Here is a 13,931-nt window from a genome sequence, read left to right as displayed (position 1 = left end):
AAAAAAAAAAAAAAAAAAAAAAAGAAAAGGCACTTTTCTTACTAGGACTCAGCAATACTATTTTAGTAATACAAATCAAAAGCAGTAGTATCTCCTTCTCATATATCAGTAAGATACTTCTGCCACGTTTGCTGATAGCAGAGCAGATACATGGGATCTGTAAGAGAAACCAACTTAAGGGCACGAAAGCAAGCAGTTAAACATTTCTGTAACAAGGGCTACTGAGCAATGCARGGGGGATGGGACTGGAGAAGGGTTACCTTTGGCTCTCCTCCTGCGTACTCAGATTACAATCRTTCCCTCCTTCCCATCTTCCACATTGGTGTAGGATGACAGAGGCTGGACCATCTATACAATGTTGTTAAACATCTCAGCTATCCACTATCTGCAAGGAACACAATATTGGGGCACCCCAAAACATCCCTTTTCTGAGGTAACCATCATAACTGGCACAAATAGACAGAACATTCCTATTAGAGAAGGAAGGTCCTGAGCAGGGCTGACTYTCTGTTTCCCTGCTAATATCAGAAAAACACCTAGTGTTTCCACTGGGAAAGAGCTCATTCAACTACACTTTAGAGGGAAAGAGGCTGTAGCATAAAGTGACTTCAGAAAGCCTCTAGCACTCAGACTGTTGACAGCATCCTTACTTGAATGAACTGCTTGGACTCAGGTTGGTTTTGCATAATTCAAGCTGCTTTAGACTACAAGAAACCATCCAACACAGCTTTGTGTCAAACCTCCACCCACACATCAGTTACATAATTAATAAGGAYGAAAGAACATTACCCTTAGCTAGTGTTCAGATCCTCAGTGATCAGTAGAGCTTGTCAAATGCTATTTTGGCCTTAGAAGTCAAAAAAAAAAAAAACGCACTTGGTAAGCTGTACTACATGCTTGATCATTAAATACAGGCTTATAAGTCCATAAAGTCACTGTTGCTTGCAAGTGCAAAGTAATTTTTTGCATGAACTAGTTTGTTTCGCAGTAGGCCCAAAAGTTAATTAGTTTTCCCAGTTTTATTACTCCACATGGTCAAATAACAGCCTGGAGCTGCCAGTCAGCTGGAACCACATAAGGTCCAGAAATTTCTCACTATGCTTTTCAGGACTGTTTTCTACGGCCATAAATCAGCAACCAGCAAATGACTTTCTGCTCTAGCTCTTCTTGGTCATGAGCAGCAATCCTTAAATGACCCTATAAATCAACACTGCAATGGCAGCTCTCAGTTCAGGGGCCACCGAGGGAATAAGGCTAGAGGAGGTTGTTTCAGATGCACACGACARCTCTTTGGGAGACACTTTTACTATTGCTGTCCTGGAGGAAGGTGTTTCRTGTACCTGACTTGTGGAGGGGAGCTAAACAGCATTTACACTCCAGCCAGCTTCAGCTGTCGAAGGCATAACCGTGAAGCCATACTGCTGCTGTCTCCATCATGAAAGCTGTTTCCTAGCAGGCCTGACAGGTAGATGCTCTGCTATTGTCATAAAATGACCATGTCACGCTGGCTTGCGAGTGCTCTGTGGACAAGCTCAGAGCACGCAGGACCTTCAGGACAGAGTCTTCCAGCAGTTTTTGTGAAACTTTCTGCTTTCCACTTTACGTAATGTTAATTCCTTCTCTGCCTGAGAGGTAGGCAAGGATCTCTTGCTACCTGTAGGCTGCAGGCAACAAGTGATTACACCAGTCAGAGATCACAACCAAGTTTCTATGCAAACTACAGTTCCCAGCAGCACTGGTGTCTAATTGTGAAGGATCACAGGGACAGAGACACTTCCTCAGGGTACACTGCCCTGAAGAAGTGCAAGAGAGCAGGTGTTTGTTGATAGTTACAAACAGCTTTGCCTCCAGCAGTCTTGCTTATTTTTCCTATTCACTCGCCTCACTCAAAAAACGCCAGAGTATATGCTACATACAAGAGTACGTTGAGTATCAGACAGCATGAAGAACAGTTCCTAGGGGGAAGATTGATCTTGGTTGTTTAACATCAGTTTCATCCATCATTACTCTTCTCACCAGCAGCACAGGGTCACTGCAGACAGCTGTTCCTAAGCAACAGGAATATATACTAAGAATATATACATACTCCRTAGCTTGCTAGCGCTGGGTTGGGGGGGGGAGGAGGGGCAAGCAGAGTGTTTGGTTTTAGAATTGAAGGAATTCAAGGGCCAAGTGAGACTCTGGTACATTTTTTCCCATGGTTCCCTGACACAGAGAACAACCTCACATTACAGGCACTGAAGATTTGTCACTACTGATTAAGATCAGTTGCAGAGAATCTGCCATTGTTTACTGGTCTGTGTTTTTTTAAAAGTAGCGAAGTTCCTATTACAAAGTTCTGGGCTGGGCTCAGAGCAGCTGATTAGAGAGCAACAGCAACTCTTGCACAAACGGCAAGAGAGCTCCCCCCCTGCACAATCCATGCCAAAGCCCCCTGGCAGAATCCAGAGCCAGGAGAAGAAGTTGGGCTCCAGGCACCTCTATGCTAGCACAGCACCCAAGAGAAGCACTTCACAGACCTGCAGTGACCAGGCAGCTGCTGGAGGGGTGGGATAGGGAAAACGCAGTGAGTTAGAGTCAGGGGTCAAGCTGTTCGAAGGAGCTTTGAGGAGCTGGATGCTCAGATTCCACAGAGTCCTTTGGAGGAATTTAATATCATATAAGTGAGAACATAAAGCCAACTTCTTCAGCTGAAATCACAACACTGTCAGAGAAGTAAGTTACACACCTGGAATATGGCCAGGGCAGAGAGGTTTGTAACTAGTCTCTCTCTCTCTCTCTCTCTCTCTCTCTCTCTCTCTCTCACACACACACACACACACACACACACACACACACACACACACACACAAATCAGACTGGGAGTATTACAAGCATCCAGGACTCTGGCTTCACCTTTCAGCTTGACACATCACCTCTGGTGATAGAATATCCCTAATGTCACCTGAAGTAGCTGGTTTGAAGAGGGTGCCATGACCCAGGAARTCAGGAGAGGAAGAGGGTGGTAGTGACTGTTCCAAGTACTAGGGATTGAACAGGCAAAACCAGCAAAGTTCGGATCACACAAAAGTCCAGAGCATTCAGAGCTAAGCTTCCCTCAGCAGCCCGTATGTACAGCGGTGCAGGAGAACAGCCCATCATCGGCACCTCAACTTTGTCTCAGGGCGTGTTGGCACCAAGCTGATTTCAGACCAACACATTGTATGATACCTAGTGAGGAGGCGGAGAGAGATCACAGTTTCCCTGGCTGCTGTCAAACTCAAACCCGCCCACTGCTGTATTTAATTTGCAAACGTGCCCGGGTACATTTGCACTGACTGCAAATACAGGAAAGCAACAGGAACATAATACCTCCTACCACAGAAGAGAAAGGTTTGCTTTCCAGGTCTCGGAGAGAGTAACTTTAGAAGCCCCATAAATGTTACAAGTGTGAGTGATGAAGGAAAAGCACCTCTACAGTGTTTCAACTCACCCAGCACCTGGGCTTGTCCTCTGGAGACAGCATGATCTCTCCCCCTTTCTCTCCCTCCCATCCTAATAGAGCGCAGAGCTACAGAGCACAATGCACCAGCTGATTTGCAGAACAGCATCAATCCAGACTGTGTTTATGGCTTTCCCCTCCTTTCTTTTTAAATATGCAGGCTTAAATGTTCTTATTGCTTCAGTGATCTTCTATGTGTAAGATAGGATTTGAGAACAATGCATTACCAAGGATCTATGCTCCTAAAAACCACCCGGTACATTCAGTTGAAATGGCAGAACATTTGCTATCAAAGCCCTCACTGCAGCTGTGATCAGGAGGCAGCAGAGAGACAAAATGGTCTGAATACASCCTGCCTTCCCTCTCAGAGGCTGCACACTTTACCATGCAGGTTTTCAGGCAGTTCAGATGTGGAAGATACACAAATGTGTAAAGAGTAGGAAGCCTCCTGAGGCTTTTACAAATCTAGAGACATCAAGCTGCCAGTAACTCATAAGCTCCGTAAGACTGACTCACCCTCCATGTGCTTTTCAGTGTGTTTGTTATGACTCTTTAAAGCATTTCAGATGCCCACCTCTACCAGCTAAAGCTGTTTGCTACACTGCTGATGTCTGCTTCATAATGATGGCTTTTACTCCCAACTTTACACACATGGCCATCAAGCCAAGCCAACAGTCCAGGTCCAGGCTGTTAGAAACAGAGAGAGGAGTATTGTAAGGAGTATTGTAATGGCCAGAGAAAGGGGAGATGGGGGGAAGGGGCGGGTGATCACAGATCATTCATGCTGCGGGGAAGTTGTAAGCACAGACACAACCCCAGAGACTCAGACACAGCTTAGGGGCTGGCTGCTGTTCAGTGTACGGAGGTGCTGGTGGACTAAGGAGCTTTCTTAACTTGGGGAACTGTTCATCCTGCAGGAAGCATGACTATCATTAATGACCTCCAGGTAGATTTTGCTTCCTGAGCCAACACTCCAGGCTGTCCTGGCTCAATGTCAGATCTGTGGCATAAGGCTTGGAGCGCTGGGAGATCGCCATCCATTCTCATACTACCTACTGAAAAACCACTGTGCCTCCCCATTGTAAAAACACAGGGCATAGACACAGGCTGACCAGGGRTAAAAGACCACGCAGTACCCTGTGAAGGGAATAGTCTCTGGGACATCTGTTCACTGCTCAGAGCCTCAGTTTCCCTCCTTGACTAAAGGAATGATAAATTCTCCTCCTTTCTTTCCTGGGAACTGCTTTATTCACAAAGAGCTTCTAGTAGAAGGCAGCAAAGGGTTGATAATCCAGACAGCATCAGCAAACCAATCTCCTTCAGTAAAAACTGCTCCTCTCTTACCAGCCCATTCTTCCCTTCAAGTCCATCCACAAGGCAATGAATTTGAAGGGAATCTTTTCCCTCCACAATCCCATAACTCAAAGTGGAAAAGTCAAAGGGTTAATACTGCATGACAAAGGTCAGCGCAGTTTGGGGAGGGAAGAGAAAGGGAAGCATTGTGGTCACAGACAGCAGCTCCATGTGCCCCAAATGCCACTTGAAAAATGCAAAATGATGGCGTTGCTTGGAAGAAAAGGCCCAAGAGCCCTGCCTAAATCCCAGGGCTTTATCGCTCACAAAAGCCCGGCCCCTTGAGTCATTAATCGTGTGCTCCATGGCTGGGCGCCTCAAAGAGCAGCAGATGACACATGMCCAGCTGCCATTGCCGCCCCTCCTCAAGGTAGCGGGGCAGAGGCAGGTGCACTCCCAGTACCCTCTGCTCGAGACTAATCTGTTCTCCCTCCCTCTGTTCTGCCTTTCATCTCTTCCAGCAGCCCACACTAACAACTGTAAATGAGATTAGACTTCAGGCCATGGTGCAGACGCAGAATCCCCTCTGTGCACTGCCAAGGGACACTTGTAGCTTTTAAAGAATCTTTTCCCTTTACAATGCACAGCTTGGTGGGAAGGGAGAAGGGGACAAGTTCCTTATCTCACTCACAGACAGGTCTAATAAAGCAGGCAAGGCAGATCCTGGTTTTAGGGCCTGGAGGCTTTTATCACCATGTACAGTCTTCGTACCAGCACCTCTGAATTCTCCAGGCCACATTAGGAGATAAAATAACAAAGCAATGATTATTCCTAGTTCCAGTCCCCAAAACCTCCTCTTTGCAACATAGACATATGTCCTAATGAGCAATAATCTAAAAGGACAGCAATAGCCCCAAATCCAGGCAAAGACTTGGAGATAGCATATGACCCCATGCTAAAATCTCCTTTCTGTGATGTTAGTTCCCATTCTTCACCTTGCAGTTTCTCCTTTCCCACCCCCAGGGAGCCRCACAAATCAGTAGGGAAAGACAAGGAATTTGTCAGGGAAAGTAGTAAAATCTCTAGGCACAAACCACTCTCTGGAGCTCAGCAAGACCTGCCTGGTGAGGTCTTCCAGCCACAGCCAGCACGGGTTATCCAGCAACAACAGTCAGGGAAACTTTTCAAACTAAGTGTGATGTTTAGCTCAACAGTGTCCCAGTAAACAAACTGGAATTTCTTTTACAGCATGGGAAATAGCTGGTCCTGCCTGTGTTAAAGGCTATCCAGAGAAAAAGGGACACAATTAACATAAAAGATCACTGAGTTCAGAATGATTCCCTTTCCCAGTTACCACCAACTACAATCATAGTTGGCCTGATTTTATGGAGTTCTTTGCAATTTCAGTCATGCATGAACCAGCCCTGGATTTAAGAAGCCTGCAAGGTCTCCCTTCAAGCATATTTTAATGTTTTACAAGAGCAAGGCAAAGTGGGTTCAGCTGCACCCACTGCTGGTACTGTCAGCAACTGAACTCTTCTGGCAAGTGCACATCTGGTCCAGGATATTTCTATAGCCTTGTTTCTGAGCTCAAGTTTTCCATTATCTGCCTACTCAGCCAGGGTAACTTGGCATCTTTTTGCATTCCTCATAAACTCTGTTCATCTGTTGCCATCACACCCACGTACAAAGCTCAGGAAGAAACCCAGGACTCCTAAAGCAGCTGCAGTAAAAACGCAGCCTAGATTGACAAGCAGTGGAATCAAGATGCTGAGCCAGCAAGGAGGGTCTTTGGGGTGAGCTTTGTGTGTGTCTATTTAAAACAAGTTTGTTGTCATGGCTACAAACCAGGGTATGGGTGAGAAGAAGTGAGAACTCTGAGATGAGGGTTGATGATGCTAATTCACCCTTGAAAGCTCAGCAGCCATGGGGATGGGGCAAATGGAGAACATGATATAAGCTCTTGCCCGCTAACAAGGCTTGGTATCGCCTCCTAACAAACACTGTCCTCCTAGATAGCCCCTTTCACCCCACACAGCCAAGGACTGGAAAATAACAATTAGCTGCAGTCATCTCTAAAGCAGGGACACTGAGGACATGGAGGCAAAGAAGGGCACCCAAAGCCTCAGAAAAGACACAGCAAAGCAGGGACAGCCCCTCAGGACTCTAACCACCAAACAACTCTTCAACCTGAGCAGTGGGACATTCTCCTGTCTGCATGTAAGTGAATTAGCACAGGATATTTTTAGCACAATAGCGTGAAACATTGCCAGGACCTGTTCCTAGGAATGCCCCACTTCTAAGTCTATCCAAAGATTAACAACAACAACAAMAAGTTATTTGAACTGTGAAGAGCAAATGAAGAAAAGCCAAGTGACTGGGGAGGGATGGAGAGGGGCAATGCCTCGCGCTTCTCAGAGCCTGGATTCCACATGGAGACAACGGGGAGCTCTCAGCAACGGTGCAGGCTCCACAGAAGGCAGCAGATACAGAGCTAATGTGTGTGTGGGTGGAGGGTGTTTATGAGCACAATAAATAAATGTATGAATCCCTATAAAAATTCCTATATAAAAGTGAGTTAGAGCTGCCTGAGGGGCACAGCTCTGTAATAAAATACACATCTCATAAGCCAGGTATGAAGCAGCAGCTGAACTGTAACTTCCTGGCTGCTGCACTGAAAAGATGCCTGTCTGCCTGCCCCAAAAATCTTGAGTGAAGTCCTGACCCACTAAATTCAGGAGTTTTGCTACTTGCTTCAGCGTAGCCAGTATTTTACTCTGTGAGAGGTTTCTTTGAACCTCACAACCCAGGAAGCATTTCTGGATCTGCCTTTTTGCCAAATTTTCTTTTACTTGTTAAAAAAGCAATGTCCCAATGACTAGAGATATTGGCATGAGTCATTAACAGTTCCCAGCACAATGGATTAGAGCTGGATCAAAACAAATAGAAAAATTCTTCCAAAAAGGATCTTCAGTCATTCCTCCTTCTCCTTCCCCCAACCCCCCAAAAACAAAAGCAAAAAACATTGTTTTACAGATGAACAGCTATTTTMATGGAAGAGTTCTGAATTTTTAATTTAAGATGTTGGGGTGTTCATCACAAAAAAAAAAAAGGCTAAAAAGAAGAAACCCTTAAAGATGGTATGTCTAAACAGAAAACTATTTTTCACGTCAATAAACCTAAAAATCTTTCAAAAATTTTTCCCACCAAAAAAACACATGTATTATAATTTCATCTTATTTTTTTCTATAGGCAAGAATGGGAGAGAGTGCTGACCACTCCCTTGCTGTGTCTGCTGTCACACCCAATCACCCCAGCAGCAAGAGACTGACAGACCCCAGTCTGTKATTTCCCAACCACTCTAACACTTTCTCTAGGGCCTTCTCCTGCTCTACCACTCTCCTTAGGGTGATGGACAGAGGCTCATGTGTCTCAGCTGAGAGGGAGAACATCAAACTTCAGTCCCAGTCCCTCAGTCACCAAAGCTCAAAGCACGTGAATCTTTGGCCACTCAAATCCATGCTAAGCAGACATAAAGCCAGTCATATCTTAGAAGGAGAGAGCTGCAACTGTTCTGAGTTTCAACACACACTTTCTGTAGCCATTTAGACTGTCCTCATGTTTCACATGGATGCCAATCAGAGCTTAACAAAACATCCCCCTCTCCTATCAGCATAGAGAGTTGCGGGGAGTAGCAACCTTGTTTCATGACAAACAACATCTTGCAATTCATTGCAGGGCTAATTGCATTGCATTGCTGATATAACACTGAAGGAAGACGTCAGCTCTTTGGCTTTGCCCACAGGCAACAAGGGCTTTATTGATTTATTCAGAACTTGTGACTGGTTTTCACAGGTTGCATTCTCTTTGATAATAAAGCCTCATAGACATGGCTTAAATTTCAGCTGCAGCCCTAATTGAAACGTGGCTAATTATTGGAGGACTGGCTTTACAGTCCATTCTCTTGTCTCTGGGCTGATGTTCTGTAAATCCAACAGTCAAACTCCCCCCTTCCCTTAAAAAAAAAAAAAAAAAAAAGACATTTCTACTATTCAGGCAAGTCCAGTGGGAAATTCCTCTCTTGGAGCCTGAGGTAGCTACCAGCCAAGAGCCCCATCTCACAAGTACTCAATGACTTCAAAGGATGCTTGTAGGATCAGAATCCAAATTAAGGCCAACTTTTGAAGATGGGGGAGAATTCACACTGGCTGAAACAAACACTCAGCCCAGATTACAAGCAGTTTCTCTTGCAGCCACTCTTTGAGTGGTAGCATTCTTTATGAATCCCAGCAAATTCAAATACACTATGCAATTTCAGTGTGATCAACCACTACAGTAATCTGTTTCCCAACTGCTAGTTTGCTTGACTGTACAACAAAAAAAAAGATACTGCAATCCAGACACGAGGATTAACAGCTGGTCACAGCTAAACATGTATAAATGAGCATTCATCACAGTAGCCAGTCCAGTTATTAACTGAACAACAAAACCCCCCYGGGGTAGAGAGGACATCCTTCCCTGGAGACTGCACCACAGCCTTTGGTTTTGCAGTTTGGCCACATGCAGAAGCAAGTTTATCGCCTCATAAAGCAGGGACAAAATCCCATCAGAACTTTAGTATTGCCAGAAGGATGCCAGCATCAGAGTAAGAGCTCGCTTACACAAGGTGACATTTACATGCACACACAACAGTACAAAAGTTTATGACATCAAGAGAGCGGTGCAGTTTAGAAGCAAGTCAACCCTAGAAAAATCCTTCAGTTTATAGCTGCTTCAAATTTCAATCTGGCAGAAGGAAGGAACACCGCAAAGCAAGCATGTCAGTTAAAGCAGCTAAGAGCAGAATTTACGAACTAGAATCCACAATCCAAATTCTCAGCTCACATAACTCAGATCTCAACAGAACTGTGCCAATTTCATCCAGCTACAGATCTGAACCAAAGTATTCACCTGATACAACCATAATCTTTGGCACAGAAGCAGATACTTAATTAATTCTGTGGACATTAAAAGTAGCAGGTCCCCCCTAGAACAAATTGATGTAATCCTACAGAAGTCAGTTTACCAGCTGGGGAGCCATTTCATAAAAACACACTGCTGGATTCACAGGTCCTAGTTTGCCTGCCTCAAAGAGTAGAAGATGCTTTAATCCACCGATACAACCAGCAGCAAGCTAAGCACCTGCTAGAACGCCTCGCCTCAGACCCTGTGCCAGGAGGGTGGTCAGGCTGGGCCCACTTCTGACCCTGGCTGTTCCGACCAGAAAATGAGAGAAGAGACCAAAAGCAGTAATGATAACTATGACTTGTACACCAGCATCCTGGAAACTGGGAACACGGAGCACATAACTCTTAGGCTGTAAGTTAAAAGCAGGGAAAATCTAATATAAAAGAAGGCAATTTAGAGTCTTTGCTCACAAGACAGAGACAATACATCAGTTGTTCACATACCTGATCAAATAGAGCTTTCCAGTGCTGAGAGGCAATGCATAAGGAGGAAAAAGAAGAAAAAGAAGGTATAAGAGCAACGACATTAACATGCAGTAAACTATAGAAGTATATTCTAACAGAGAAATAACCAAATGATTTAGTGCCATTTCCAACATCCTTCTTCATCCCAGAATCACCTACCYTTCCGGGGGAGGAGGCAGGGGGAATCTACCAACCACAGGGAGGACAGTTTTAGTTTACAAATCCAAATTAGGATGAACTCAGAACATTCATGTGTTAATTCTGTTTTCTCCTGCTTTGTCTACTTGCGGGCAAGCAAGGAATAAAAGGCTTTTTCATCCACAGGGATCAAGAAAACTTGGTGTATACTGAAGGGAGAGAAGAGTTGGCAATGCTTTTTTCAGATCACTTTCTAAGGTCCTGTGGCCCAATACTGACCCACAGACTACAAGCTAAGAAGTAGGACTGATCAAAGCCTTGTCGGCTGCCTGATCCTAACTCTGGCAGGGACTTGCTGCAAGGCCTCTGATAACCCACCAGCTTTCTAAACCTCTTGTACCCACATCTGAAAAATGAGAATAATTCCTCTAGCACAAGGTGGAGAAAGGGGAGGCTGAAGAGATTCCATTACACAGGTACACCCACAACTTCTGTTCCAGCAGATCTGCCTTAAAAGCGATGTATAGGAACTACTCAAGAAGCTCCACTTAAACACAGATAATCACATGAATACTCCACAAGTCTTTGTCACTTGGGAACAGAAAAACAAGCTGATGATGGGCTCCAATTCATGCTTTGTACGAAGTCCAGTGCCAAGCTACCTCCTGCCCCTCGCCTGCCGGCTCACCTGCCTCGCCACCAAACAGACAAAATTCCTAACTGAAATTCTTAAGCCTCTCCTCTCTCTGCTCTTATGTGGATTTGTGGTCACCTGAGTAGAGAGTAACTTCCATGGGGCAACAGTGGGGTAACCACTTGCGTGGGATCCCCAGAAAAAGCCCACACATTCCCAAGCTTTYATCTCATTCACTCTTCCAGAAAAGCAAGTGAGAAAAATAACAAACATCAGACACATGCAAGCAACTCTCTTCACTGTACTATATGCAAAGCAGAGTTCTAGTGAGTGTCTTAGCTAGTGCTTGAAGAATATTTCATTCCACATGGCAGGCAGATCTAAAACAGAATTGACTGCAGAGACAGTGGTTTACACACAAGGCCACTGAATTTTATTTAATCACTTAAGTTTTCGGCTCCCCTTCTCCTCATTCTCCCATTCATTTATAAACTCGCATTTATCATCATAAATTTGCACAGCACTTTAAACAGAACATTTTGGGACTGCTTGAATCCTGGCTTTGCTGAATGCTGCTCTGAGAGCTGTAATGACATTGCAGCAGAGCTGTTATGTGCTGTCAAGGCTATGACTGCCAAAACTCTGCTACGTCATAGTTTTGCAGTTAACGTTTAAAGAACTGACCTTGTGTCAGTTCTCACTGGCCAAGCCTAAGAGCTTATATCAAGCCTTCAAATGTAAAAATAATAATAACAGAAAATCAAAAACTCCAGTCAGGTCTCAAGTGGGCATGCTCCTAGCACAGAGCAGTTTGAATGTTCAGAGATGATGCTCTGTAGCCTGCTTGTTTCAGCAGGAAATCCTTAGCTGTGGATGAGGGTATTTACACCACTTCCTGCTCTTCTGACTTGTAGATGATCTGTGATACCTCAAGGCTTCTATCTCATCATCTATTGCCAGGTCCCGGCAGCTTCCCATAACCAGTGCAACTGCAGACCCAGCTTCATTTTGTTGGTTGCAGAAAACAAGGCACAAGAGTCAAATAACAATGCAGATCCCAATGGTAGTAATAGCTGGAGAGCTGGATCAGACCCAAGCTCTCCTACCTCAAGGTTATGCAGCAAGTTAGTAGTAAAACTAGGATGAGACTCTAGATTTCACTCAGGAAAGCTCCCTCTTTTTCTCCTATCTCAGCAGCCCAATCCTGCCAGACACTCAGCACTTACAGCTTCTGCCAGGCCCCTGGCAGGATCAAATTGCTAATGGTTGCATTCTCGTAGAGGCTGGAGTAACTCCAAGGGGCCCGTATGTATCACAGCAGGAAATCTTTCTTGTAGACCATCCAGACAAGCACAATATTTGTCAGGGAATAAAAGATCACAATCTTAGGTAAGAAAGGACTAGGATTCAGGAACCTGGACTGTGAAAGGTCCTGGAAAGCTGTTCTTTCCCACTGAAGGCTACACAAACTCCTGGTCAGGCATGCTCCAGTTCGGACTGCCCAGCAGTGTTACRGTAGAGGTCAAACTGCATCACATATTCCCTCTGGGATTTACAATCCTCAGAAATAAGCCTGGCAATGCAGTTCTACCAAGCAGCTGCACTTCCTCTGCTATCCTCTGGGAGCAAAATCCAACACAAACCAAATTCTAGGTTATTCAGATGGAAGGGCTGGGGGGATCAGGAATGAGCACTGCCCCTAAGCAGCCCTGGTAAAGCTCCCCTAGTATTGTCATAAAAGCAGAAGGCAAGGGGATGAGCCATGCTGGAGGTTTAGTTTAGAAGCGTTCCTTTCATGCTAGCCCAAGACCCCTAACAGAGTCCACTTCTGAAAGACATCAATATCACTACTTCTGTACAAGCCAGTTCATCCTTCCATAGGCTGGAAGAAACCCCGTGCTCATTTCTGCAGATTGGACAGGCACCTTGCACAGACCTCATCCCCACAGAGTTCACTGGGTGGGAGATGAGCAAGCAGCTCTAACTAGCACAAGGAACGCGGGATCATGTTCCCTCCCTCAGAGACAGATGCACAGAGAGCTCCTGACACTGGGACCTGCAGATGCAGAAGTACCAGCTCAGCCCTGCAGGTTTTGCTGCTCAGACAGGCAGTAGAAGATTCAAAGCATGCAGGACCACTTGGTGTCCTCCTAGGCTAAATGAGCAGAGGCAGAGACCCACTGTCAAGTTATCCCATCCTCAGGTGCGATCAGAGCTCAGAGGGAGGAGAGAGGCTATCAGCCTTGCCGAGCCTGGGAAGAAAAAACTTCCTCGACTGTTTGTCGCTTATGGGCTGGAGGAGGGAACAGGCTCCCGAAAACGGGACTTTTTCAGACCTGTCACTCTCCTAGCGGTGAGGGCTCAGGAAAAGCGCTCTGCCCCCAAGAAGCAGCTCAAGACAAAACATCAGCCTCTGTCCTGCCTCTAGGGATGCCTCTGTCCGCAGCCCGGCTGCCTGCACCGCCCTGCGCGGCCGCGGCTCATTGCAGCGGGCGAGCGGTGACCCAGCATCTGCCCGGCCGCGGCACCGGCTGGGCCCGGAGAGGAGGGCAGGGGAGGGGAGCTGCGCCCGGGGCCGGGGCCGGGGCCGGACCGGCGGCGGCTCCCAGAGCGCAGGGAGGGCGATGGGGACGGAGCTGGTGCCTTTCGCTCGCCCCCGAGGGTCACCGCTCCTATTCCTCCCCCCACATCCTGGACTTTACATAACTAAATAGCTTGAGCCGATTAACCCGGCTCGGGGGAAAGCAGGGAAGACACAGAGCAAAGGAAACTTACATCCTCTGCGGCCATAGGCAGGACATCCTCGGAGTCCAGCACCTCGATTTCTTCCGCTTCTGAGCTGGCAGCCACAGCAGGGGAAGAGCTGGCATGAGGCTCCGGCAGCCTGTCTCCCATGCTTGGAAACGGTCCCCCC

At 46.1% G+C, this 13,931-nt stretch overlaps 1 protein-coding gene across 1 annotated transcript in view; it reads right to left on the bottom strand.

Moving 5' to 3' along the window:
* Positions 1-13,912, bottom strand: part of RHBDL3 (rhomboid like 3) — a 62,798-nt gene extending 48,886 nt beyond the window's left edge. Inside the window, exon 1 of the mRNA XM_085304660.1 lies at positions 13,793-13,912. Coding sequence (XP_085160786.1) covers positions 13,793-13,912 — 120 coding nt within the window. The remainder of the gene's footprint in view (positions 1-13,792) is intronic.
* Positions 13,913-13,931: the final 19 nt, after the last annotated feature.

The sequence above is a fragment of the Rhea americana genome, unplaced genomic scaffold, assembly GCF_003343005.1.
Source record: "Rhea americana isolate MKP2758 unplaced genomic scaffold, rheAme1 scaffold_21, whole genome shotgun sequence".
NCBI classification, from domain to species: Eukaryota; Metazoa; Chordata; class Aves; order Rheiformes; family Rheidae; genus Rhea; species Rhea americana.
The sequence above is the reverse complement of the archived record's forward strand: the minus strand, read 5'-3'. Positions and strand labels throughout refer to the sequence as shown.